This window comes from Rutilus rutilus, assembly GCF_951802725.1.
Source record: "Rutilus rutilus genome assembly, chromosome: 10".
NCBI lineage: Eukaryota > Metazoa > Chordata > Actinopteri > Cypriniformes > Leuciscidae > Rutilus > Rutilus rutilus.
This window is the reverse complement of record NC_140215.1, coordinates 44,111,281-44,139,023: the sequence shown is the minus strand read 5'-3', so window position 1 is coordinate 44,139,023 and position 27,743 is coordinate 44,111,281. Positions and strand designations below refer to the sequence as shown.

The 27,743-nt window shown below is 42.1% G+C and overlaps 1 protein-coding gene across 2 annotated transcripts in view; it reads right to left on the bottom strand.

Annotated features, from left to right (window-relative positions):
• The window catches only part of LOC311298449 (mitogen-activated protein kinase kinase kinase kinase 4-like), an 86,163-nt gene that overhangs the window by 39,197 nt on the left and 19,223 nt on the right, over positions 1-27,743 (bottom strand). For both annotated transcript variants that reach the window (XM_084421371.1, XM_084421372.1), the window contains exons 3-14: positions 26,388-26,444; positions 23,368-23,493; positions 20,396-20,506; positions 17,891-17,981; positions 16,270-16,400; positions 16,071-16,125; positions 15,497-15,575; positions 15,223-15,398; positions 15,072-15,144; positions 13,362-13,572; positions 12,299-12,460; positions 10,085-10,171 (exon numbers count right to left, since the gene is read on the bottom strand). In XM_084421371.1, coding sequence (XP_084277497.1) covers positions 10,085-10,171; positions 12,299-12,460; positions 13,362-13,572; positions 15,072-15,144; positions 15,223-15,398; positions 15,497-15,575; positions 16,071-16,125; positions 16,270-16,400; positions 17,891-17,981; positions 20,396-20,506; positions 23,368-23,493; positions 26,388-26,444 — 1,359 coding nt within the window. The remainder of the gene's footprint in view (positions 1-10,084; positions 10,172-12,298; positions 12,461-13,361; positions 13,573-15,071; positions 15,145-15,222; positions 15,399-15,496; positions 15,576-16,070; positions 16,126-16,269; positions 16,401-17,890; positions 17,982-20,395; positions 20,507-23,367; positions 23,494-26,387; positions 26,445-27,743) is intronic.

Here is a 27,743-nt window from a genome sequence, read left to right as displayed (position 1 = left end):
AACATTCAGAGTCAAACAAACCTTCAGAGTCAAACAAACCTTCAGTCAAACAAACCTTCAGAGTCAAACAAACCTTCAGTCAAACAAACCTTCAGTCAAACAAACATTCAGAGTCAAACAAACCTTCAGTCAAACAAACATTCAGAGTCAAACAAACCTTCAGTCAAACAAACCTTCAGTCAAACAAACCTTCAGTCCAACAAACCTTCAGTCCAAGAAACCTTAAGTCAAGCAAACTTTCAGTCAAACAAACCTTCAGTCAAACAAACCTTCAGAGACAAACCTTCAGAGACAAACCTTCAGTCAAGCAAACCTTCAGTCAAGCAAACCTTCAGTCAAACAAACCTTCAGTCAAGCAAACCTTCAGTAAAAACAAACCTTCAGTCAAGCAAACCTTCAGTCAAACAAACCTTCAGAGTCAAGCAAACCTTCAGTCAAACAAACCTTCAGAGTCAAACAAACCTTCAGTCCAACAAACCTTCAGTCAAAACAAACCTTCAGTCAAACAAACCTTCAGTCCAACAAACCTTAAGTCAAGCAAACTTTCAGTCAAGCAAACCTTCAGTCAAACAAACATTCAGTCAAACAAACCTTCAGTCAAACAAACCTTCAGAGTCAAAGAAACCTTCAGTCAAACCTTCAGTCAAACAAACCTTGTCAAACCTTCAGTGTCAAACAAACCTTGTCAAACCTTCAGTCAAACCTTCAGAGTCAAACCTTCAGTCAAACAAACCTTCAGAGTCAAACAAACCTTCAGAGTCAAACAAACCTTGTCAAACCTTCAGTCAAACCTTCAGAGTCAAACCTTCAGTCAAACAAACCTTCAGTCAAACAAACCTTCAGAGTCAAACACACCTTCAGAGTCAAACAAACCTTCAGTCAAACAAACCTTCAGTCAAACAAACCTTCAGTCAAACAAACCTTCAGTCAAACAAACCTTCAGAGTCAAACAAACCTTCAGTCAAACAAACCTTCAGATTCAAACCTTCAGTCAAACAAACCTTCAGTCAAACAAACATTCAGAGTCAAACAAACCCTCAGTCAAACATTTAGAGTCAAACAAACCTTCAGTCAAACAAACCTTCAGAGTCAAACAAACATTCAGAGTCAAACAAACCTTCAGTCAAACAAACCTTCAGAGTCAAACACACCTTCAGAGTCAAACAAACCTTCAGTCAAACAAACCTTCAGAGTCAAACAAACCTTCAGAGTCAAACAAACCTTCAGATTCAAACCTTCAGTCAAACAAACCTTCAGTCAAACAAACATTCAGAGTCAAACAAACCTTCAGTCAAACATTTAGAGTCAAACAAACCTTCAGTCAAACAAACCTTCAGTCAAACAAACCTTCAGTCAAACAAACCTTCAGTCCAACAAACATTAAATCAAACAAACTTTCAGTCAAACAAACCTTCAGTCAAACAAACCTTCAGAAACAAACCTTCAGAAACAAACCTTCAGTCAAGCAAACCTTCAGTCAAGCAAACCTTCAGTCAAGCAAACCTTCAGAGTCAAACAAACCTTCAGTCAAACAAACCTTCAGAGTCAAAGAAACCTTCAGTCAAACCTTCAGTCAAACAAACCTTGTCAAACCTTCAGTCAAACCTTCAGAGTCAAACAAACCTTGTCAAACCTTCAGTCAAACCTTCAGAGTCAAACAAACCTTCAGTCAAACAAACCTTCAGAGTCAAACAAACCTTCAGTCAAACAAACATTCAGTCAAACAAACCTTCAGTCAAACAAACCTTCAGAGTCAAACAAACCTTCAGATTCAAACCTTCAGTCAAACAAACCTTCAGTCAAACAAACATTCAGTCAAACAAACCTTCAGTCAAACATTTAGAGTCAAACAAACCTTCAGTCAAACATTTACATTTCGTCTCTACATTGGTTACCTATAAAGTTCCGTATCAATTACAAAGTATTGCTACTGACCTATAAAGCCCTAAATGGTTTAGCTCCCGTGTATTTAACGGAACTTCTATCGCCCTACAATCCATCGCGCTCTTTAAGATCACTAAATTCGAGGCTTCTGGTCATTCCTAGGATATCTAAGTCCACTACAGGAGGGAGAGCTTTTTCACATTTAGCTCCTAAACTGTGGAATGGCCTTCCTGATATTGTTCGAGGCTCAGACTCGCTGTCCCAGTTTAAAACTAGATTAAAGACGCATCTCTTCAGCCAGGCATTCACATAATACTTACATTTTATACTACAGTTGAGACGACTCGACGCGGGCGATGTTTATGCCCTAAATCAATACATGATTAACTAACTGTATTTCTCTATGTACATTTCTGAAATGCACTTTCTGTAAAGCTGCTTTGAAACAATATGTATTGTGAAAAGCGCTATACAAATAAATTTGAATTGAATTGAATTGAAAAATTTAGAGTCAAACAAACCTTCAGTCAAACAAACCTTCAGTCAAACCTTCAGTCAAACAAACCTTCAGTCCAACAAACCTTAAATCAAACAAACTTTCAGTCAAACAAACCTTCAGTCCAACAAACCTTCAGTCAAAACAAACCTTCAGTCAAAACAAACCTTCAGTCCAACAAACCTTAAATCAAACAAACTTTCAGTCAAACAAACCTTCAGTCCAACAAACCTTCAGTCAAACAAACCTTAAAACAAACCTTCAGTCCAACAAACCTTCAGTCAAACAAACCTTCAGTCAAACAAACCTTCAGTCCAACAAACCTTCAGAGACAAACCTTCAGTCAAGCAAACCTTCAATCAAAACAAACCTTCAGTCCAACAAACCTTCAGTCAAAACAAACCTTCAAACAAACCTTCAGTCCAACAAACCTTCAGTCAAACAAACCTTCAGTCAAACAAACCTTCAGTCCAACAAACCTTCAGAGACAAACCTTCAGTCAAACAAACCTTCAATCAAACAAACATTCAGAGTCAAACAAACCTTCAGTCAAACCTTCAGTCAAACAAACCTTCAGTCAAACAAACCTTCAGAGTCAAACAAACCTTCAGTCAAACCTTCAGTCAAACAAACCTTCAGAGTCAAACAAACCTTGTCAAACCTTCAGTCAAACAAACCTTCAGTCAAACCTTCAGTCAAACTAACCTTCAGAGTCAAACCTTCAGTCAAATAAACCTTCAGAGTCAAACCTTCAGTCAAATAAACCTTCAGTCAAACAAACCTTCAGTCAAACAAACCTTCAGTCAAACAAACCTTCAGTCCAACAAACCTTCAGTCAAACAAACCTTCAGTCAAACAAACCTTCAGTCCAACAAACCTTCAGAGACAAACCTTCAGTCAAGCAAACCTTCAGTCAAAACAAACCTTCAGTCCAACAAACCTTCAGTCAAAACAAACCTTCAGTCAAAACAAACCTTCAGTCCAACAAACCTTCAGTCAAAACAAACCTTCAAACAAACCTTCAGTCCAACAAACCTTCAGAGACAAACCTTCAGTCAAACAAACCTTCAATCAAACAAACATTCAGAGTCAAACAAACCTTCAGTCAAACCTTCAATCAAACAAACCTTCAGTCAAACAAACCTTCAGAGTCAAACAAACCTTCAGTCAAACCTTCAGTCAAACAAACCTTCAGAGTCAAACAAACCTTGTCAAACCTTCAGTCAAACAAACCTTCAGTCAAACCTTCAGTCAAACTAACCTTCAGAGTCAAACCTTCAGTCAAATAAACCTTCAGAGTCAAACCTTCAGTCAAATAAACCTTCAGTCAAACAAACCTTCAGTCAAACAAACCTTCAGAGTCAAACAAACCTTCAGTCAAACAAACCTTCAGAGTCAAACCTTCAGAGTCAAACCTTCAGTCAAACAAACCTTCAGTCAAACAAACCTTCAGTCAAACAAACCTTCAGAGTCAAACCTTCAGTCAAACAAACCTTCAGAGTCAAACCTTCAGAGTCAAACAAACCTTCAGAATCAAACCTTCAGAGTCAACCCTTCAGTCAAATAAACCTTCAGTCAAATAAACCTTCAGTCAAACAAACCCTCAGAGTCAAACAAACCTTCAGAGTCAAACAAACCTTCAGTCAAACAAACCTTCAGTCAAACAAACCTTCAGAGTCAAACAAACCTTCAGTCAAACAAACCTTCAGAGTCAAACCTTCAGTCAAACAAACCTTCAGAGTCAAACCTTCAGAGTCAAACCTTCAGAGTCAAACCTTCAGAGTCAAACCTTCAGAGTCAAACCTTCAGAGTCAAACCTTCAGAGTCAAACCTTCAGAGTCAAACCTTCAGAGTCAACCCTTCAGTCAAATAAACCTTCAGTCAAATAAACCTTCAGTCAAACAAACATTCAGTCAAACAAACCTTCAGTCAAACAAACCTTCAGAGTCAAACCTTCAGTCAAACAAACCTTCAGTCAAACAAACCTTCAGTCAAACAAACCATTAGTCAAACAAACCTTCAGTCAAACAAATCTTCAGAGTCAAACTTCAGTCAAACAAACCTTCAGAGTCAAACAAACCTTCAGAGTCAAACAAACCTTCAGTCAATCAAACCTTCAGAGTCAAACAAATCTTCAGAGTCAAACAAACCTTCAGTCAACAAACCTTCAGTCAAACAAACATTCAGAGTCAAACAAACCTTCAGTCAAACAAACCTTCAGAGTCAAACCTTCAGAGTCAAACCTTCAGAGTCAAACCTTCAGAGTCAAACCTTCAGAGTCAAACCTTCAGAGTCAAACCTTCAGAGTCAAACCTTCAGAGTCAAACAAACCTTCAGAGTCAAACCTTCAGAGTCAACCCTTCAGTCAAATAAACCTTCAGTCAAACAAACATTCAGTCAAACAAACCTTCAGTCAAACAAACCTTCAGAGTCAAACCTTCAGTCAAACAAACCTTCAGTCAAACAAACCTTCAGTCAAACAAACCATCAGAGTCAAACAAACCTTCAGTCAAACAAACCTTCAGAGTCAAACTTCAGTCAAACAAACCTTCAGAGTCAAACAAACCTTCAGAGTCAAACAAACCTTCAGTCAATCAAACCTTCAGAGTCAAACAAATCTTCAGAGTCAAACAAACCTTCAGTCAACAAACCTTCAGTCAAACAAACCTTCAGTCAAACAAACATTCAGAGTCAAACAAACCTTCAGTCAAACAAATATTCACAGTCAAACCAACCTTCAGAGTCAAACCTTCAGTCAAACAAACCTTCAGAGTCAAACAAACCTTCAGTCAAACAAACCTTCAGTCAAACAAACATTCAGAGTCAAACAAACCTTCAGTCAAACAAACATTCACAGTCAAACAAACCTTCAGAGTCAAACCTTCAGTCAAACAAACCTTCAGAGTCAAACAAATCTTCGGTCAAACAAACCTTCAGAGTCAAACAAACCTTCAGTCAAACAAACCTTCAGTCAAACAAACCTTCAGAGTCAAACAAACCTTCAGTCAAACAAACATTCAGAGTCAAACAAACCTTCAGTCAAACAAACATTCACAGTCAAACAAACATTCACAGTCAAACAAACCTTCAGAGTCAAACCTTCAGTCAAACAAACCTTCAGTCAAACATTCAGTCAAACAAACATTCAGAGTCAAACAAACCTTCAGTCAAACAAACATTCAGAGTCAAACAAACCTTCAGTCAAACAAACCTTCAGAGTCAAACAAACCTTCAGAGTCAAAAAAACCTTCAGTCAAACAAACCTTCAGTCAAACAAACCTTCAGAGTCAAACAAACCTTCAGAGTCAAACAAACCTTCAGAGTCAAACAAACCTTCAGATTCAAACCTTCAGTCAAACAAACCTTCAGTCAAACAAACATTCAGAGTCAAACAAACCTTCAGTCAAACATTTAGAGTCAAACAAACCTTCAGTCAAACAAACCTTCAGTCAAACAAACCTTCAGTCAAACCTTCAGTCAAACAAACCTTCAGTCCAACAAACCTTAAATCAAACAAACTTTCAGTCAAACAAACCTTCAGTCCAACAAACCTTCAGTCAAAACAAATCTTCAGTCAAAACAAACCTTCAGTCCAACAAACCTTCAGTCAAAACAAACCTTCAAACAAACCTTCAGTCCAACAAACCTTCAGTCAAACAAACCTTCAGTCAAACAAACCTTCAGTCCAACAAACCTTCAGAGACAAACCTTCAGTCAAGCAAACCTTCAATCAAACAAACCTTCAGTCAAACAAACCTTCAATCAAACAAACATTCAGAGTCAAACAAACCTTCAGTCAAACCTTCAGTCAAACAAACCTTCAGTCAAACAAACCTTCAGAGTCAAACAAACCTTCAGTCAAACCTTCAGTCAAACAAACCTTCAGAGTCAAACAAACCTTGTCAAACCTTCAGTCAAACAAACCTTCAGTCAAACCTTCAGTCAAACTAACCTTCAGAGTCAAACCTTCAGTCAAATAAACCTTCAGAGTCAAACCTTCAGTCAAATAAACCTTCAGTCAAACAAACCCTCAGAGTCAAACAAACCTTCAGTCAAACAAACCTTCAGTCAAACAAACCTTCAGAGTCAAACAAACCTTCAGTCAAACAAACCTTCAGAGTCAAACCTTCAGAGTCAAACCTTCAGTCAAACAAACCTTCAGAGTCAAACCTTCAGTCAAACAAACCTTCAGTCAAACAAACCTTCAGAGTCAAACCTTCAGTCAAACAAACCTTCAGAGTCAAACCTTCAGTCAAACAAACCTTCAGAATCAAAACTTCAGAGTCAACCCTTCAGTCAAATAAACCTTCAGTCAAATAAACCTTCAGTCAAACAAACCCTCAGAGTCAAACAAACCTTCAGAGTCAAACAAACCTTCAGTCAAACAAACCTTCAGTCAAACAAACCTTCAGAGTCAAACAAACCTTCAGTCAAACAAACCTTCAGAGTCAAACCTTCAGTCAAACAAACCTTCAGAGTCAAACCTTCAGAGTCAAACCTTCAGAGTCAAACCTTCAGAGTCAAACCTTCAGAGTCAAACCTTCAGAGTCAAACCTTCAGAGTCAAACAAACCTTCAGAGTCAAACCTTCAGAGTCAACCCTTCAGTCAAATAAACCTTCAGTCAAATAAACCTTCAGTCAAACAAACATTCAGTCAAACAAACCTTCAGAGTCAAACCTTCAGTCAAACAAACCTTCAGTCAAACAAACCTTCAGTCAAACAAACCATCAGAGTCAAACAAACCTTCAGTCAAACAAACCTTCAGAGTCAAACTTCAGTCAAACAAACCTTCAGAGTCAAACAAACCTTCAGAGTCAAACAAACCTTCAGTCAATCAAACCTTCAGAGTCAAACAAACCTTCAGTCAACAAACCTTCAGTCAAACAAACCTTCAGTCAAACAAACATTCAGAGTCAAACAAACCTTCAGTCAAACAAATATTCACAGTCAAACAAACCTTCAGAGTCAAACCTTCAGTCAAACAAACCTTCAGAGTCAAACAAACCTTCAGTCAAACAAACCTTCAGTCAAACAAACATTCAGAGTCAAACAAACCTTCAGTCAAACAAACATTCACAGTCAAACAAACCTTCAGAGTCAAACCTTCAGTCAAACAAACCTTCAGAGTCAAACAAACCTTCGGTCAAACAAACCTTGAGTCAAACAAACCTTCAGAGTCAAACAAACCTTCAGTCAAACAAACCTTCAGTCAAACAAACCTTCAGAGTCAAACAAACCTTCAGTCAAACAAACATTCAGAGTCAAACAAACCTTCAGTCAAACAAACATTCACAGTCAAACAAACATTCACAGTCAAACAAACCTTCAGAGTCAAACCTTCAGTCAAACAAACCTTCAGTCAAACATTCAGTCAAACAAACATTCAGAGTCAAACAAACCTTCAGTCAAACAAACCTTCAGAGTCAAACAAACCTTCAGAGTCAAAAAAACCTTCAGTCAAACAAACCTTCAGTCAAACAAACCTTCAGAGTCAAACAAACCTTCAGAGTCAAAAAAACCTTCAGTCAAACAAACCTTCAGTCAAACAAACCTTCAGAGTCAAACAAACCTTCAGTCAAACAAACATTCAGAGGTCCTGACTCTCTGTGGTCATTAAAAATCCCAGGATGTCCTTCGAAAAAGAGTAGGGGTGTAACCCCGGCATCCTGGCCAAATTTGCCCCTTGGTCTCTGTCCATCATGGCCTCCTAATCATCCCCATATACTGATTGGCTTCATCACTGTCTCCTCTCCACCAGTAAGCTGGTGTGTGGTGGGCGTTCTGGCGCAATATGGCTGCCGTCGCATCATCCAAGTGGATGCTGCACATTGGTGGTGGTTGAGGAGATTCCCCCCTTCCATATGTATAGCGCTTTGAGGTCTCAGAAAAAGCGCTATATAAATGTAACGAATTAACGAATTAAACAAACCTTCAGTCAAACAAACCTTCAGTCAAACAAACAAACCTTCAGAGTCAAACAAACCTTCAGTCAAACAAACATTCAGAGTCAAACAAACCTTCAGTCAAACAAACCTTCAGAGTCAAACCTTCAGAGTCAAACAAACCTTCAGTCAAACAAACATTCAGAGTCAAACAAACCTTCAGTCAAACAAACCTTCAGAGTCAAACAAACCTTCAGTCAAACAAACCTTCAGAGTCAAACAAACCTTCAGTCAAACAAACAAACCTTCAGAGTCAAACAAACCTTCAGTCAAACAAACATTCAGAGTCAAACCTTCAGAGTCAAACAAACCTTCAGTCAAACAAACATTCAGAGTCAAACAAACCTTCAGTCAAACAAACCTTCAGAGTCAAACAAACCTTCAGTCAAACAAACATTCAGAGTCAAACAAACCTTCAGTCAAACAAACATTCAGAGTCAAACAAACCTTCAGTCAAACAAACCTTCAGTCAAACAAACCTTCAGAGTCAAACAAACCTTCAGAGTCAAACAAACCTTCAGTCAAACAAACCTTCAGTCAAACAAACATTCAGTCAAACAAACCTTCAGAGTCAAACAAACCTTCAGTCAAACAAACATTCAGAGTCAAACAAACCTTCAGTCAAACAAACATTCAGAGTCAAACAAACCTTCAGTCAAACAAACAAACCTTCAGAGTCAAACAAACCTTCAGTCAAACAAACAAACCTTCAGAGTCAAACAAACCTTCAGAGTCAAACAAACCTTCAGTCAAACAAACCTTCAGAGTCAAACAAACCTTCAGTCAAACAAACCTTCAGAGTCAAACAAACCTTCAGAGTCAAACAAACCTTCAGAGTCAAACAAACCTTCAGTCAAACAAACCTTCAGAGTCAAACAAACCTTCAGTCAAACAAACATTCAGAGTCAAACAAACCTTCAGTCAAACAAACCTTCAGTCAAACAAACCTTCAGTCAAACAAACCTTCAGAGTCAAACAAACCTTCAGTCAAACAAACCTTCAGAGTCAAACAAACCTTCAGTCAAACAAACATTCAGAGTCAAACAAACCTTCAGAGTCAAACAAACATTCAGTCAAACAAACCTTCAGAGTCAAACAAACCTTCAGAGTCAAACCTTCAGAGTCAAACAAACCTTCAGAGTCAAACCTTCAGAGTCAAACAAACCTTAAGTCAAACAAACCTTCAGAGTCAAACAAACATTACACCACATACAGGCTTTCTAAAGAAGTTGGCTACAAATACTTATGACATCAAATGCATAACACTGCTTTAAACTACACAAATTATTTCAGGTTTCATTTGATGTATTAATCTAGTTCTTACAGTGACTGCCAGTAACAAGCATGACATGAGCACAAACAACTAAACAATTGACAAAATGCAGTATAAAACACATGCATTTGCTGTAAAAATGTCTCTCATACCTGGTCCCTTTTATATTTAAAAGAACAATTGGGCTTATATGGTACATGGGCTGATTGGGTCACTTCATCTGTATCATGTATTCCAAGTGTTAAAATGATCCTCAACCACAATAATGGGGTTAATTGTAACAGTCTAACTTGTGTTAGATTCAATATTGTGATGCAAAAAAAGTAAAATTTTTGGTGAAGAGGATCTTTTTTTTAGTGCAAGAATGTGTGAACTATCGCTGAGCTCCTCCCAAATCTAGAAGAAAAGCAATCACTGGAAAAAGGTTTGATTGGTTTCCCAGCATCCCGCAGTGCTGGTGTGTTTGAGTGTGTGAGGGATTCACTCACCAGTAGCATGGCCTGCTCATGTAACAGCTGCTGCTGCAGGATCTCCAGGTGCCTCTGCTCCTCCTCCAGCTGCCGGCGGATGTACTCCTGACACACACACACACGTTACAGTCAGATGTGCTCCTGACACACACACATACGTTACAGTCAGATGTTCTCCCTTGCTACACACACTAACATACGCTACAGACAGATGTGCTCCTGACACACACACACACACACGCACGCACACGCACACACACACACACACACACACACACACACACACACACACACACACACCAGCAGTTAGGCTGATGGATATCACGGAGCATGGGGAAAGATGCGTAAGAAAGCAATCCATAAGGATGTAGTGTAACGACGCCCAATTCCAGGAATGCACTAATATTTTGTTGGTAGTAGCAGTTTGCAACAATTTTTAGTTAACACTAAGTTAAAAAATAAAATACATTTTTGGATATACCCAAAAACTTTTTCAGCAACACCAGGTGAGATCACGCTACTTTTACAGGCTTTTCCCAAATCACGGAAGTGACGTCGACGTCCGGGTTAGCGGTAGCATTAGCCGTCAGGCAAGTGTTATTTAAAGGTGCCCTAGAATTTGAAATTGAATTTATCTTGGCATTGTTAAATAACAAGAGTTCAGTACATGGACATGACATACAGTGAGTCTCAAACCCCATTGTTTTCTCCTTCTTATTTAAATCTCGTTTTTGAAAAACACCCCTGAAAAATAGGCGAATCTCCATCATTAATATGCACGCCTCCAAAAATTTGCATATGCCAGCCCATGTTCAAGGCCAGGCGGAACTGCGCAGCCGAATCATCGTCCGAATCATTTTTCCTCGAGAGACATCATGGCTTGCAAACGAGCGAAGCATGGCAGTTGCTCAGTGTTTGGATGTACAAATGAACACAAAGGTATTTTTTTAGTTCCTTCATCCGAGCCTCTGAAGAACCAGTGGGTTATGGGAATGTCTGATGTGTAATTGTTCAAGTTCAGACAGATAATCTTTCTCTCAAAGTCGTTCAATACTGTTTATGCATCAGTAAATCAAGCCAGTGACTAAACGATCAACTTCACGTCGTTTCTCTTAGTAGGATGAAAATAATCTTACTTAAACTGTGATTAAAATATATACAGAAAGCGATCAAAGAACAATCCCTTTCCAGTCGCTCAAGCTGTCAATCACACAGCGCGAGTTTATCTGGACACGTGCCAAAACTCGTTACGAAATCAATGACGCTGTTACACTGCACAACGAAGCTCTTACTGTACTTACATCATGCTTGCATTGGTGAAATCATTAGTGAGAGTGCAGAAACTGCGTTGCAATGATAAGATCTTCATTCACGTGATCAACAGGCTTACACTGAAGTCTCACAGCAGCCAATCACAGCAGTGGGCGTTTACACTGAAGTCTCACAGCCAATCACAGCAGTGGGCGTTTACACTGCAGTCTCACAGCCAATCACAGCAGTGGGCGTTTACACTGCAGTCTCACAGCCAATCACAGCAGTGGCCGTTTACACTGCAGTCTCACAGCCAATCACAGCAGTGGCCGTTTACACTGAAGTCTCACAGCTGACACGCCCCTTCAAACAGAGCGTTCACATCAGAGGCTAAAATCAGGCTAGGGAAAATGCCTTTTATTTCTAAATTATAACAAATTTTGATCTAAAAAACATACTAACATTATAAGGGCACCCCAGGAAACATTCTAAAATACTAAAATAATCCATGCAAGGGCACCTTTAAATAAACTCCTGATGTACTTACAGACTTTCCAATGCCTCGTTTTATGAGTACAGAACCTATTTGTACTACTGTAGAAGTTTGGTCCATTCTGGGCATTATTAGTGGGGTAATTTACCAGATACAACCTAGGATCCGTTAGCGCCTGCACTAAGCCATCCGGCTGATCTCCCTAAATAAGCTCTAACTTTAATAATGTTCGACCAAGGGAAAAAGGCTTCTGGGGGGGGGATGTTTAGCTCGAGGTCATGGTGCAAAGGACCCTAGGTTGAAATTACTCCAAACCATCCCTTTAAATGGCAATTTTAACCAATGACCAGGAGTGTCTTCCCTCCTCCCTCACATCTTATCTTGAGCTACAAACGATTTGCTTGAGTTGACAGATGTGCTTGGCCAAACACTAAAGACCAGGGCCATGATTAGTGATGAGGTTAGGGTTAGGGTTAGCCCTAACTCACCTGCTCACGGTCCGCCCTCCTCTTCTCCTCTTCTGCCCTCCTGCGCTCCTCCTCTTCTTTGCGTCTCCTCTCCATCTCCTCCACACGTCTCTTCTCCTCCTGCTCTCTCCTCCTCTGCTCTCGCTCCTGTTGTCTCCTCATCTCTCGCTCTCGTCTTTGTTGCTGCAGTACACAAGAATTACTCTGCAGTTAAACTTACAATCATTATTGACATTTGCTTAAGTTTCAACTCAATAATGGTGTTGTCATGAGTTGCGGGACAAAATTTACGCTGTGTTGTTCTTCGTAAAAGAAGTTGCCACTTTCAGTTTCAGCACAAAGACAGAAGGGCCTAACGGTTCCGTGTCCTTCATCACACATGAGGCACTGCAGTAACAGCATGTTTTAAACCTGCCATGTGACATCCCAATGCAAGGTTCGTTTGAATACATTACGGTGTCTGTAAACTGATACAGAAAGAGCAGCTGAAAGGGTTACTGTTATTGTAGGATTTGACCAACTAAAGAATAAGATGTCAATTTTGCTTTCAAAATGGCAAATTTCACCAAACTATTTCACTACACTATGGAATGTTCTAGTTGGATTAACAGGCTCATATCATTGAAGACTCACTGTATGCCATGTTGTGACATGTGAGTTCATGATCATGTGACCCATGTTGTTCAAAATGTTTTTTTTTTTTTATCCCTAAAGGGCCAAACGGAGATCTTTAACTGACCTCTCCTTTGTTATAGTACATGCAATGCGTATTATTGTAGGATCATATTGTTACCGATGAAATGTATTTTGTGATGGGTGATTTCACCAACTGGTGAACATGTGACTTAAATGATCCAATAAGGCTCATAAATTTGGTCAGGAATTGATCGCATGTGACAGAAATGTTTGCCACTGTAGTGGTGGATGTAGTTGTTCCTCAGAGTGCAGGCTTTTGACACACTTCGCCGACTGTTTTCTGAACCCTAGACATCTCTAAACTCTTCTTAAAGGTGCGGTGACTCTTGTGTTTGACTGGTTCAGATGTGGCATGGGAAGTTAAACAGCATCACAGGCGTGTGCTCACCTCCTCCAGCCGCCGCCTCTGCTCTTTCTGCTGCTCGATGCGCTTCTGCCGTTCTGCCAGTAGTTGGCGCTTGTATTCCTCCTGCTCGCGCATCTGCTGTTCCTGGAGGAGCTGCTGTCGTCTCATCGCCTCCGAGCGCTCCTTATTCTCCTGCTGTAGACGGATGAAGTCCCGGCGCAGAGTCGACTCGCCCGGGACATTCACAATAGAGCTGCGGGATTCAGAACACAGCAGAGTTACATGCTGGTCCTGAAAAATCAACTATATGACTTTTCCAGCCACTTCTAACCAATGAACTATTTAGAGCTGAGAAAAATTATATTCCCAATAAAAATGTACTGTTTTTAAGATGTGATGAATTTCTGTGAGGCAAGTCATTTCTATGCTTTCAATTTATTCTCAGCTGTTCATGAAACTGTAATGATAAATAAGTCAGAGGCTGATCTGTACTTGCGTCGGGCTGATGTGCATTTCTCCAAAACTGGACGCGTACATACGCAGTAGAGCTGCACGACTAATCGTTAAAAGATGACAATTCAGGCAGACACATATTATTCCTATATGACAGTATCCACATTTCTGTCTAACAATCATTCAGAATAATCACAGAAGTACTAAGAAAAAAGTTTATAATTTGGAAATAAACACTGATGTCAACGGTAGTAACTTCAATCAATTACATCGCTACACCAGTAGGTGGCGACAAGTGACTGTTAAAAAATGTATTCCTCATTGAAGTGAAGTCTTTGAGTGAGTCATTAAATCATCCGTTCAAGATATTCGTTAAAAAACATTGATTCATCCAGTAATGAGACAAGTCAAGTCTTTATGAGCGAGTTATTGAATCATTCATTCAAACTGATTTTATTTTTAATTAATTTACATCAATAGAATATTTTTAAATAGACTGCAGCAATTAATATTTTGTCAGAAGCTCCAGTAAATTGCTGTTATAACCGCAGATTTGTGTTTGATTTGAGCTTGTACTTTGGTTCTTTATTTGTAGTATTTGTTCATACTTTGTAAATTCTTGTAAATATTGATTTATTGGTTTATTAGGTTCCGATGCCATTTATTTTCATTGTTATTTTCTTTGTCTCTGTTTGAAGAATGTGGTAGGTAGGGCAGATAATCTTGTATTTTCTTTTGATGAGGTTAAGTAGGGGGGGGGGGGGTTGAGTTTTGGGTTTTGTTTTTGTTTTTTTTGGCCTTGTTGGGACCGGAAGGTTTTCCCAATCATTTTTTTTCTTTCCTTCATTGTAGTAAATACCCACAAATTAAGCCTATGTCCAAGAATCTTTTCTGTAGCGGCCTGGCCCCTAGACGGCCGTAACAATTGCATGTTATTTTGTTTTCTTTTTAGCATCATGGGAGAATCGTGAAAAAATTGTGATTCTCAATTAATTCAGAATCGTGCAGCTCTTATACACATGCATTAAATCTGCATACAAACGTTTTCATGAGGAACTGACGATACACCAATCAATCACTTACATACTGAAATTTTATGCTTAATTTATGTAATAAATGTGGGAACAACTGAAACCACACCAATGCAAAAACCACATACTCTGAAATTTTATACATGGATATTTCATCTTAACGTATTTCATCGAATCCAGAGGAGTAAGAAGAGATCTGTAATCTGGGTATGTTCTTTGTGTCTGCATACAAACGGTTTCATATTCTTGGCAGTGTGTTGCGTCATACCTGGGCTCTCCCTCCTGCTCCTGAGCTTCCTCCTCCTCTTCCTCACTGCCGCTGTACTCGTACTCGGTCTCATCTGCGGTCAGAGCACAAGCACACGTCACACGCGAGCACTAGCGCACACTCTCTGTGGCGACAGGACCCGCACCCCTACCTTTCTCTCCGCGCTTCTTGCGGCAGCGGTCCAGGTGGTCTTTGAGCTGGATGCGCACCTGCCTCTCGTTGGGCTGGTCTCTGATGAAGGGATGCTTCAGGAGCTGGTCGGTGGGCGGACGCTGCGTGTAGTTCTTCACCAGACAGCCCTCGATGAAGCTGAAGAACTTCTTGGACCTGAAAACAAGATCACGGGAGAGGAGAGCGTTTCTGGAGGAGCACCGAAGACCTTTGACCTGCTGGCATCAATACGACAATAAGATGAAGGTACTGACCATTTCTTGGACTTGAGTCTGGGTGGAGGATTTCTGGGTATGAGAAAGAGCGCGCGCATGGGATGCATATCACACAACGCTGCAAAACACCGACACACACGTCCCATGAAACCCAGTTATCAATTCAGGATATTAAAGGTAATGTCCGACCAAATTGTGTCGCGACTGGTTGTGTGTGAAAACCAATTGCATATTTGAATGTATGCAAATGAGACAAATGATCTAATATATGCAGCTATATCATCACAAGAGTTACGGAGCCTCAGTAAGACAAGAGCAGCTCCAACGAGGACAGAAAGTCATATGTAAATGACAGAATTGACAGAATTTAGGGTTGGTTCCTGGACGGCCACAGTCTTCAGCCCTAATTAAACGCACCTGATCCAGCTCATCAAGTCCTTCAGGATTATTGGAAAACTACAGGTATGTGTGTTGTTGCTGTGGCACCCCTGCTTTAAATCAGCAAATACATTCATTTCCTCTAAAATGGACTAATGGTGGAGTAAAAGCAACTGGACATCAAGAGACAGAAAGAAAGGAAGATGAGAGAGGAGGTGTGTAATGGAGTACTCACGAGGAGCGCCCTCCGCCATCTCTATAGCCGTGATCCCACAGGACCACAGATCGCTCTACAGGGAAAGCAGAACATCGTCTCGTCAGCTCATTCATTCAGCTCGGTGTTTAAACTGCATCTATTTAACATGCTGAATGTTCCTGCAGTGCTTGATCTTCCCATGAGGGCCTGGGGCATGTGTGTGTGTGCAGGTTATTACCCTGTAGTCGTAAGTAGCATCCGGGTTTTCGTCACAGGCGATGACCTCCGGAGCCATCCAGTACGGCGTTCCAATGAAGGTGTTTCTGCGGCCGACGGTTCGATCCAGCTGAGCGCTGACGCCAAAGTCCACTGCAGACGAGACCCAGAGAGCCAACGTCAGCTCACACACACCAACAACATGCATCACGCTTACATGGACTCAAGAAAACTTCATTCAGGCTTTATGGAGAAGGTGAGCGGGGAGAGAGTCGACGATCTGCTCTGCATAGGCGACTGTTGGGTGAGATTTCATCATGTACAGCAACTTCACTAAAGGCGGGCGCACACGGTGCGATTTTTGCAGTTTTACGAGCTCGCAGATGATCGCGTGGAAATCGGTGATGCTCGCATGGTCGCGGCTCGCAGCGTGTGAGAGGACTTACGAGCCGAGCGGACCACGTTACGAGCACCTCCAGACCTCCCGATAATTTTTAGACATGTTTAAAATATTCGGGGAGTCGGCCCAATTTTCACAAGCATATAGGCTGTCCCCTGTTGCCAAATCATACACAACCACGTCACAGGCTAGATCGATGGGGCTGTAGCTCAGTGGCAGCAACCATACAGCATGCGCATACACTGTCACACATACACACACACACACACTTAGGTTATCAGGTTTACTGACTCTAACGTGTGCAATATCTCACGACCTCCTGAGTACTAGAACTCACACCGTGTACGCCCGCATTAAGGCCAGAATATACTTGTTGTGAAACTGCTGTCCATGTCTGACACAGAGATTGGCACCGTTTCATCTTTAACCTGCTTGTTTTAACGCTGCTTTACGTAAACCATCAATCCGCTACGCCATAAAAATTAGCAAAGAAGAAGAGAAATCAATTGTGTGTCAATCACTCTCATGCTGAATTACACAAGGACACCAAAAGTGTGTCTGATTACATTAGAAGGTAAAACGTAAACATTTAGTCATAGTTGTACATTAATTATGTAGCTTTAGCCAGAATCTGCACAATCTAAATTTACTGTTAGGAGCTGCTTCTGCCCTCCAGAATGTGTAAAATAAAAAATCCAAAAGTGAATTATTTAATATTTTGCATCATTTTCACACAGATACAGTATCTGCATTCAGCTGGTTTTACTGTATTAGCGCTGGTTGGACACTAGGTGGTGCTGTGGGTGATTTTCACAGTAAAGGATGATTCTAAACTTTAATGAAATGAAATGAGGCATTTCTATATTTAAAATATTTAAATATATTTTATTTGATACATTTATAAACAACAAATTGAAGCTGACATTTTTTTAAGGAAAAATTTTAACTAATTTTAACCATGATCAACCGTGTGTGTTAAATGAGTGAAAGGAGTGATCTAAAACAACATTTAAAAATAATACTTGACGTTGTCAGATTTACCTGAGTGAAAACAGAAAACAAATAAAATGAGCAAGTGTTTGTTTTTTCCTGATGATGTTGTTCAAGAAAGGATATGCTCATGAGTCTGAGAAAACTCTTCCATAAAAGGCTTGTCTACCGCATGCATTAAACCGCGAGGACTGGAGATGTGACAGTATTCGGGGGATGTGTACAGAAAGCAGAGAATCAGTAGAGATCTGACCTAGTTTAACCTCTGCGTTCTCAGTCAGCAGCACATTCTGGCCCTTGATGTCTCTGTGGATGACGTGATGAGCGTGCAGGTGGGCCAACCCCTGATGAAGAGAAGAGAAGAGGCAATGAGAGGAGGAGAGGACGAGGAGAGGAGAGGAGAGGAGAGGAGGAGAGGAGAGGAGAGGAGAGGAGAGGAGAGGAGAGGAGAGGAGGAGAGGCGATGAGAGGAGGAGAGGAGAGGTGATGAGAGGAGAGGAGAGGAGAGGAGAGGAGAGGAGAGGAGAGGAGAGGAGAGGAGAGGAGAGGAGAGGAGAGGAGGAGAGGAGGAGAGGAGAGGAGAGGAGAGGACGAGGAGGAGAGGCGATAGGAGAGGAGAGGAGAGGAGAGGAGAGGAGAGGAGAGGAGAGGAGAGGAGAGGAGAGGAGAGGAGAGGAGAGGAGAGGAGAGGAGAGGACGAGGAGAGGCGATGAGGAGAGGAGAGGAGAGGAGGAGAGGAGAGGAGAGGAGAGGAGAGGAGAGGACGAGGAGAGGAGATGAGAGGAGAGGAGAGGAGAGGAGAGGAGAGGAGAGGAGAGGAGAGGAGGAGAGGAGAGGAGGAGAGGAGAGGTGATGAGAGGAGGAGAGGACAGGAGAGGAGAGGAGGAGAGGACAGGACAGGAGAGGAGAGGAGGAGAGGAGGAGAGGACAGGACAGGAGAGGAGAGGAGGAGAGGAGAGGAGAGGAGAGGAGAGGACGAGGAGAGGAGAGGAGAGGAGAGGAGGAGAGGAGAGGACGAGGAGAGGAGAGGCGATGAGAGGAGAGGACAGGAGAGGAGAGGACAGGAGAGAAGAGGAGGAGAGGAGAGGACGAGGAGAGGAGAGGCGATGAGAGGCGATGAGAGGAGGAGAGGAGAGGAGAGGAGAGGAGAGGAGAGGAGGAGAGGAGAGGAGAGGAGAGGAGAGGAGAGGAGAGGAGAGGAGAGGAGAGGAGAGGAGGAGAGGACGAGGAGAGGAGAGGAGAGGCGATGAGAGGAGAGGACAGGAGAGAAGAGGAGGAGAGGAGAGGAGAGGACGAGGAGAGGCGATGAGAGGAGGAGAGGAGAGGAGAGGAGAGGAGAGGAGAGGAGAGGAGAGGAGAGGAGAGGAGGAGAGGAGAGGAGAGGAGAGGAGGAGAGGAGGAGAGGACGAGGAGAGGACGAGGAGAGGAGAGGAGAGGAGAGGAGAGGAGAGGAGAGGAGAGGAGAGGACGAGGAGAGAAGAGGAGGAGAGGAGAGGACGAGGAGAGGAGATGAGGAGAGGAGAGGAGAGGAGAGGACGAGGAGAGGCGATGAGAGGAGGAGAGGAGAGGAGAGGAGAGGTGATGAGAGGAGGAGAGGACAGGAGAGGAGAGGAGGAGAGGAGAGGAGAGGAGAGGTGGAGAGGAGAGGACGAGGAGAGGAGAGGAGGAGAGGAGAGGACGAGGAGAGGAGAGGCGATGAGAGGAGAGGACAGGAGAGAAGAGGAGGAGAGGAGAGGACGAGGAGAGGAGAGGCGATGAGAGGAGGAGAGGAGAGGAGAGGAGAGGAGAGGAGGAGAGGAGAGGAGAGGAGGAGAGGAGGAGAGGAGAGGACGAGGAGAGGAGAGGCGATGAGAGGAGGAGAGGACAGGAGAGGCGATGAGAGGAGGAGAGGACAGGAGAGGAGAGGAGAGGAGGAGAGGAGAGGACGAGGAGAGGACGAGGAGAGGAGAGGAGAGGCGATGAGAGGAGGAGAGGAGAGGAGGAGAGGAGAGGACGAGGAGAGGAGAGGAGAGGAGAGGCGATGAGAGGAGGAGAGGAGGAGAGGAGAGGAGAGGACGAGGAGAGGAGAGGCGATGAGAGGAGGAGAGGACAGGAGAGGCGATGAGAGGAGGAGAGGACAGGAGAGGAGAGGAGGAGAGGAGAGGACGAGGAGAGGAGGAGGAGAGGAGAGGCGATGAGAGGAGGAGAGGAGAGGAGAGGAGAGGAGAGGAGAGGAGAGGAGAGGAGAGGAGAGGAGAGGAGAGGAGAGGAGGAGAGGAGAGGAGAGGCGATGAGAGGAGGAGAGGAGAGGAGAGGAGAGGAGAGGAGAGGAGAGGAGAGGAGAGGAGAGGAGGAGAGGAGGAGAGGAGAGGAGAGGACGAGGAGAGGAGAGGCGATGAGAGGAGGAGAGGACAGGAGAGGCGATGAGAGGAGGAGAGGACAGGAGAGGAGAGGAGGAGAGGAGAGGACGAGGAGAGGACGAGGAGAGGGAGAGATATGAGAGGAGGGAAGGAGAGACGAGGAGAAGAGAGGGATAGGATAGGGATAGGGAAGAGGTGGAGACAGGAGAGGAGGAGAGGTGAGGAGAGGAGGGGAGGAGAGACGAGGAGAGGGGAGAAGAGGAGAAGAGGAGGGGAGGAGAGGAGAGGAGAGGAGAGGGGAGAAGAGGAGAGGAGGAGGGGAGGAGACGGGGAGAGGGATAGGAGAGGCGAGGAGAGGAGAGAGGAGAGAACTCAATCAGCGGCTCCAAAACATGTTAGTGTCAACAGGCGCTTCATACCCTGAGAATTTCTCTGGAGATGTATGCAATCCAGTCTTCTTTCAGTGTGTTTCCTTTCGTGTTTTTCACAAGGTCTGTTATTGAGCCAGCTCCACAAAACTCCATCACTAGCTACACAAACAACAGACACAGATTTACTGCACATACATCATTTACTGATAACATCTCAGCAAACAGCCACAAATAAAGAAACCTACTTTTAGCTTTTATTTGAACCCCTAGAGTAATAAAGTAGACTGTACATGTACTTGTCTCCAGACCTCTCGTAAACATCGAGGCCTCGCAGAGTCTGGATCTGGATCTGTGCAGAGTGAATTCTGGGAACTGTCAGGTTCTTCTGTCATCACCAAAGGTAATGTGAATGAAGTCTCTAGGTTTGACTTTATTTGGCATGTAGTGTTAACATGTGAAGCAGCCATCTGCATTTTAAGACTTTATTTATGATGAAAAATATCTTGAAGGAGATTTTAATTGTAGCTGAACCCATAGGAATCAAGTAAGAATACATTAAGATCCAACTGGCATTTTACTGGATAAACTAAAATTGATTTCTTTACAATCATTTCCAAAAAAATGACAGATTTAACCCTCTAGTACTGTACACATATAGGTTAAAAATGACTGAAGTGTTTCATTTAAATGAAATGATTATAATATTTTAGTTAGATAATGTTTTTAGGGGCCAAGCCCTGAAGGTGCTGTAGCCCCTATTGGAATTGTTACTTTTATTATTCTTCCCGAATGGGAGTCTATGGCAGCCCTGTGAACGGACCATGAGAAAATTATGAAAATTGGCACATTTGTAGTGATGGTAATGAATAGAATTCTGGCCAACTTTGGGGTCCCTAGGACCAACTCTATAACGCCACCACCAGTTCAAAAATGTACATTTGAAACGGTTATAACTTTTGAACAATTTGATCTAGAAAAATTATACTTAGTACAAAAGTACTAAAAAGTACAAAAGTACAGTATTCAGTTTTCACTACTCCTTCAAATTTAGAAAATTTGCTCAGATGATCTTTAGACCGAGCCACACAGAAAATACTACACAGAATTTTTTTTCTTTTATTCATCTCTGTTCAAAAGTTATGATGTCGTGAACTTAACGAGGTCAACCCGAAATTGGTTCAGAGGCTGTATCTCGGCCCAACTTTGATCAACGAAGTGAAAATTGATAGGCTTTATTGAAACCATGACCTCAGGGTTCATGCCAAATTTAAGAACAGCGCCACCTACAGGTCATGAGATCTGAATCAGTGTCAACTGAGTGGGCAATCTGCTAAGCCACAGGCTCCGAAGCTTTCAGGTTGTGGGTTTGAATCCAGTATGGCACATGCCCAGACCGCAAGAGCTACTGTGGCCAGAAATGGTGCAAGAGTTGCTTCCGTTTCAGATCTTGTGCCTTTCTAAGAATGATCTCATCTGAATACAAAATGCAGTGCATTTATGTACAAAATCTTCATTTGAGTTGATTCTCTCTTGAACTATGGAACTTCTGCATCTGTGTGAACACACGTCTTCCCATAGGTGAGAACAAGATGAGTGACAGGCACCTGACCCACAGATTGTGGTCTGATTCCTGTGTGGTACAACCTCATTAAAATTGTGTCCTATGTTTTTACATTGTGATTACTTGTATGTGAACAACATGTGAGCAAGTATGTACTAATCGCTCTTCCTCTTGTGTGTTTTTGGTTTATTCTGTTCATTCTCATCTGAACTTCTGTTCGTTGTGAGTTCATTCTTACCTGTAATTCTGAACCTGGATCGATTGATTTTTTTATATCTTTCATCTTTGAGCTTTCAGTCATGTGTTTGTGCACACTACCGGACGCTTCCACTAGGACAAATTCCACTACCAATGAACTCATTTTTGACTATTTATTTCAGGAACATTTAACATTTTCAAATCGTGTCCATGAATTTTTTTTTAACTGGAAACATTTGTGTGTATGCAGCGCTTCTCTCGAGTATGAGCGTGTGTGTGTGAGAGTGTGTATACAGCGTTTCTCTCGAGTATGAGCGTGTGTGTGTGTGTGTATGTGAGAGAGTGTTACACACACTCTCACGCAGCGCTTCTCTCGAGTATGAGCGTGTGTGTGTGTGTGTGTGTGTGTTAGAGATGCGCGGTTTGCGGTTACAGCCGCGGACTCCACGGATAAACCGCGGATTGGGCGGATGACGTGACGAAAAATGATATTTTAATTAAATTCGGGCGGGTGGCGGGCGGTTGAACCAATCAAATGAAAAATATATGTATACACCAATCAGCGGATGGCGGGCGGGTGCGGTTTTGAAAATTGGTCAAAAATGTTGGTGCGGATGGCGGACGGATGTTGAGTTTTGTGACACGGTTGCGGATGAAATAATAGCCCATCCGCGCATCTCTAGTGTGTGTGAGAGTGTGTATACAGCGTTTCTCTCGAGTATGAGCGTGTGTGTGTTTGTGTGTGTGAGAGTGTGTGTATACAGCGTTTCTCTCGAGTATGAGCGTGTGTGTGTGTGTGTGTGTGTGTGAGAGTGTGTATACAGCGTTTCTCTAGAGTATGAGCGTGTGTGTGTGAGTGTGTGTGTGTATGCAGTGTTTCTCGAGTATGAGTGTGTGTGTGTGTATGCAGCGTTTCTCTCGAGTATGAGCGTGTGTGTGTGTGTATGCAGTGTTTCTCGAGTATGAGTGTGTGTGTGTGTATGCAGCGTTTCTCTCGAGTATGAGCGTGTGTGTGTGTGTGTGTGTGTGTGTGTGTGTATACAGCGTTTCTCTAGAGTATGAGTGTGTGTGTGCAGTGTTTCTCGAGTATGAGTGTGTGTGTGTGTGTGTGTGTGTGTGTGTGTGTGTGTGTGTGTGTGTGTGTGTGTGTGTGTGTGAGAGTGTGTATACAGCGTTTCTCGAGTATGAGTGTGTGTGTGTGTGTGTGTGTATGCAGTGTTTCTCGAGTATGAGTGTGTGTGTGTGAGAGAGCGTCACTAACCCACAGCTGGTCGTCGTGTCCTGGAGGACTCTTCTTAATGAACGCTCCGTAATACGTGGCAATGTTTCTGTGATGAGAGTATTTCTTCAGCATGTTAATCTCCAGCTTAATCTCCTCTTCTTCATCCTGAACACACACACACACACACACGGGAAGCTTCATGAATACAGTTGTGTAGTAATTCTCAGTGTCTATATGGACTTTTAAATGACAATTGATAAAACTTGGTTGGTGTGAATCAACGCAACAAGAAATAAACCCCAGTCGTCTCACACGCTTCGCTAATATAGAAAGCTATGAAGGGTTCCGCAAGGTTTCTTTATTTTTAAATAGATTCTTACTTTCTATAATGAAAATAATATAGACAGATTTTCTCTATAATAAATAACCATCACTGAGCAAAAAAAATTTAAAACACAGATCATGAGACATTTCTCAAACTATATTCTGAAGGCAGTCAGTCACGGCAAATAAATGAGGACAGAAAGCTGATGTGTGTGTGTGTGTGTGTGTGTGTGTGTGTGTGTGTGTGTGTGTGTGTGTGTGTGTGTGTGTGTGTGTGTGTGTTGTGATGAACGAGATAACTGAGCCTTACAGACGTCAGCGTACTGCTATACTGACAAACATCACGAGCACAAATCTCTGCTCTTATGAATTATGAATAATCCTACATGAATAATGAATAATATTAATCATATGTTTGCTAGAAACGGGGTAATTGAATGATTTGTTCATATCATATCACGTTCATGTCTGTTTTTAACACTGTAGAGATTACAGACCAAATCCCTCTACACTTTTGAAAACATTTAATCCAGGAGTAAGAAGTTTTATTTTTGACACTTGGCAAATAACACTAGTATAACTATTATAATAGTATAATAACACTTTATCAATGCAGTGAGTTTTGTGCAGACTCACATTTTTGCTTTTCACAAAATGTATACATCTGGAAAGACATGAAAAACTAGCAAAAGAACAAAGTATTCACTGTATTGTCATCTTGCAACAAATACAAATATTGTAGGTTGGTTTCTCTTCTCACCAACTAGCGATGAAAAACTGCTTGGCTTCTTAGAAAGCTAAATAATCTGAGCTCGATTAAAGGACCAAACGCTACGCTAGCTCTACCATTCCTCTTTCTATTAGACTGTACAATGCAAAGGTAGGCACTTGGGATGTGTTGTTATTGTACTCCCGAGCATGTTTTGTCTATCTGTTTTTATGCTTTTATGGGTAGTTTTACTTTCTGATGTACTTAATGCATTAATTCAATCCTAATATTGCTAAGCAGAAAAGTAAATAAACTTCAACTTTGCATATCAAACCAGGCTGATTCCTTTCTTGTGGTCTAATATATTGTGTTCAAACTGAAATAAATCCACACGCAGGCAGAAATGTGTCTTAAATACATGACAAACCTCCAAAGGAAGTGTTTTCACTAGTTTAAAACTAGACAAAATATGTTTTAAATAAGTTATGAAGTATTTCTATATAATCTGTAGAATTACTTTTGGTCTAAACTCAGTGGGCCCTATTTTAACGATCTGAAGCGCAAGTATCAAGCGCGAAACGCAAGTAACTTTGTGGGCGGGTCTCGCTAATCTAGACGCTAATCTAAAATGTGTTGGTCTGAAGTAGCTTCATTACTCATAGGTGTGGTTTGGGCGTAACGTGAAATAAACCAATCAGAGCGACATCTCACATTCCCTTTAAGAGCAGGTGTGCTTGTTCCATGGCGGATTGCTATTATAACGGTGGATTTGCCAGGAGCGGTTCCGAGGAGACCGACGTTCTCGTCAGGGCCGTAAAACACAGAGAAGTGACATTGGGGATGGAGAAACACACACAAATTAGCTTCAGTTAAACAGGCGTATAATAATTTGGGTAAATGTGTAAGCTAGATTTAATGCCTATTTTTCCACATCTTCATGGACACTGCAATGATTTCCCTCATGTGTTAATATTTTTCCTTGTAATAATGTATGATTTGCAAAAATGAAAACTGCTGCTTCTGTGTAGATGAGAGAAGCAAAGTGTGTGTGTGTTGTGCACACTACAATAGCCGCTTTCCGACCAAGTAGTTACAGGAACTTAGTTTGTAGGAACTGTCCACTTCTAAACAGTTCTAAGAACTACTCTCCCCCAAACTCGGTTTTGCTGTTTGCGTTCGCACTGGCCAAGTGGCCAAAGGAACTGGTAGGAGGGGTAAGGGAGTGACCCCTAAACACAATCAGTTCATAATCATGTTTGACTTGGTCCCCTCAAAGTTGCGTTGGATTTTCTCTTCAGCATAAAGGTTTAGAGGCCCATCTATCACTGTTTTCCATGTTTGTATCTAGTTTCTGGAGTAAATATATAGGCTATAATCTGTGTGTTTACATATAGCTGTTTTAAAAATGGCAGGTGCTGGTGTTTTGCGTGCGTTTGGTCATCAGCGTACACTAACGTCACGGGTAGTTCCTATAGTGCTGGTTTAGACCCTACTCTGAAGTAGGAGCTAAATTAGTTCCTCCAAATGGAGTTCCTAGAACTAAAGTCGTTCCTAGTCGGCGTGTTCGCACCGCAGGAACATACGGGTACTTTAGCCAATAGTTCTAGGAACTGTGAAAAGGTTCCTCCGGTTGGAAAGCGGCTATTATGGCCAAGAATTCACCCTTAAAATAGCATCTGAATAACATGCGCACTGACTTTAGACGAGGTTTCTCCTGGTCAGTGGCGGAATTGTTTTCTGAAACTGCAAAATAGCACCAGGGAACGTTTGCGCCGGAACACGCCTCCTCTTTTCCCTGAACCGCCCCCGGGAGCGCAAGTTCATTCCCTAATTTACCGACGTGCGTCTGTGGAGGGAAAAGTCCGCTGTGCGTCGGGTGCAAAATAGGAATGATACGTGCGTCGTGTACAAAATCAATTGCGCTGGGTGCGAGATAGGGCCCTGTGTCTGTCTTGGTATTTTTCACATTATTGTTTTAAATTCTGAACTTGAGCACACTGAAGGGAAGTGATGTCAGTGCACTTACTTCAGTCACGTCCATGACCTTGATGGCTGCCAGCTGTCCGGTTTTGACATGTCGACCCTGAAGGGAAACACAGAGGAAATTAGTAAGATGCAGCAACGAGTGTCAGAAGAAACACAAAACAATGAGGTGTGTATGTTCATGCACTTCAATAGCGCTGTAAGCAACGGAATTTCAGCCACTTAAAGTACAAAACAGGCTAAAATTGGTGGACAAAAATCTGCACCGGAAGCGTTACTTTACAATCCAATAACATGAACATTAACATGGATGAAAAGCAGGGCTGATGTGAAATGATTCTCCACTGAATTCACTGTAAATGGAGGACTAATGACTGTGATGGACTGTCCCACTTCCTCCTAAACGAACACTAGCTGTCGTCCCTAAGCAAGGAAGGAAGGAGGAAACACCGTTCCACACCGTCAAGTGGACAAGAGAAGTTTAGCTGGACAGACCCTCGGCTTCAGGCAACTTCATACCCAGAATGCCTGGTTGCAGCTGAAGTCTATCAGAGTCACTAACTCCTCTCTGGTTGGAGCTTAAGTCTATAATACCTCAAATAATAGCACCCCCATTGTCCCATTGCCCACATCCCTATAGAGCAGGGTTTCTCAAACTCGGTCCTGGAGGGCCACTGTCCTGCACAGTTTAGCTCCAACCCTGATCAAACACACCTAGCTGTGAGTTTCTAGTGATCCTGAAGACATTGATTAGCTTGCTCAGGTGTGTTTGATCAGGGTTGGAGCTAAACTGTGCAGGACGTTTGAGAAACCCTGCTATAGACTGAACTCGTAATACGCATGTGCACGCCATCAGCGTTCTCACTGGCTTGCGTTTTTGAAAGTTTGCACAGAAAGAACTTAAGACTTTCTGTTAAAACGGTGTGTGTTAGCGGCCCCTAAGTTAATAACTAATGATCGTTGCGACGGAAGTGAATCAATCAAACTAACTTTAGCTGGACAATAACTTTATTCTAGAGCTGCTATAAAGCCAAAACACTTTACTTTAATTTCCTACTATCAATGTAAAGCTGCTTTGCAACAATCTACTTTGTTAAAAGCACTATATAAATGAAGATGACTTGACTTGACCATTGAATGTTCTCTATTCTCCGTTTTAAATGTAAGAGACACAAGGGCACATTCAGCTGTTCTGAAAAATACCTGGTAAACGGTTCATTTCATCCCCTTTTTATCTGATGATCCATATACCTGAACACTTTGACGCAGATACCTCTCTTTATTCATAATTCTTTTAAATCTGGGTAAAAAATTTATTCTACTGAGGTGGTCAGCACGGTTCCCATGTGGATACCTCAGTTATCGGCCTTTTTTCCTTTGGAGAAACTAACTTATGATC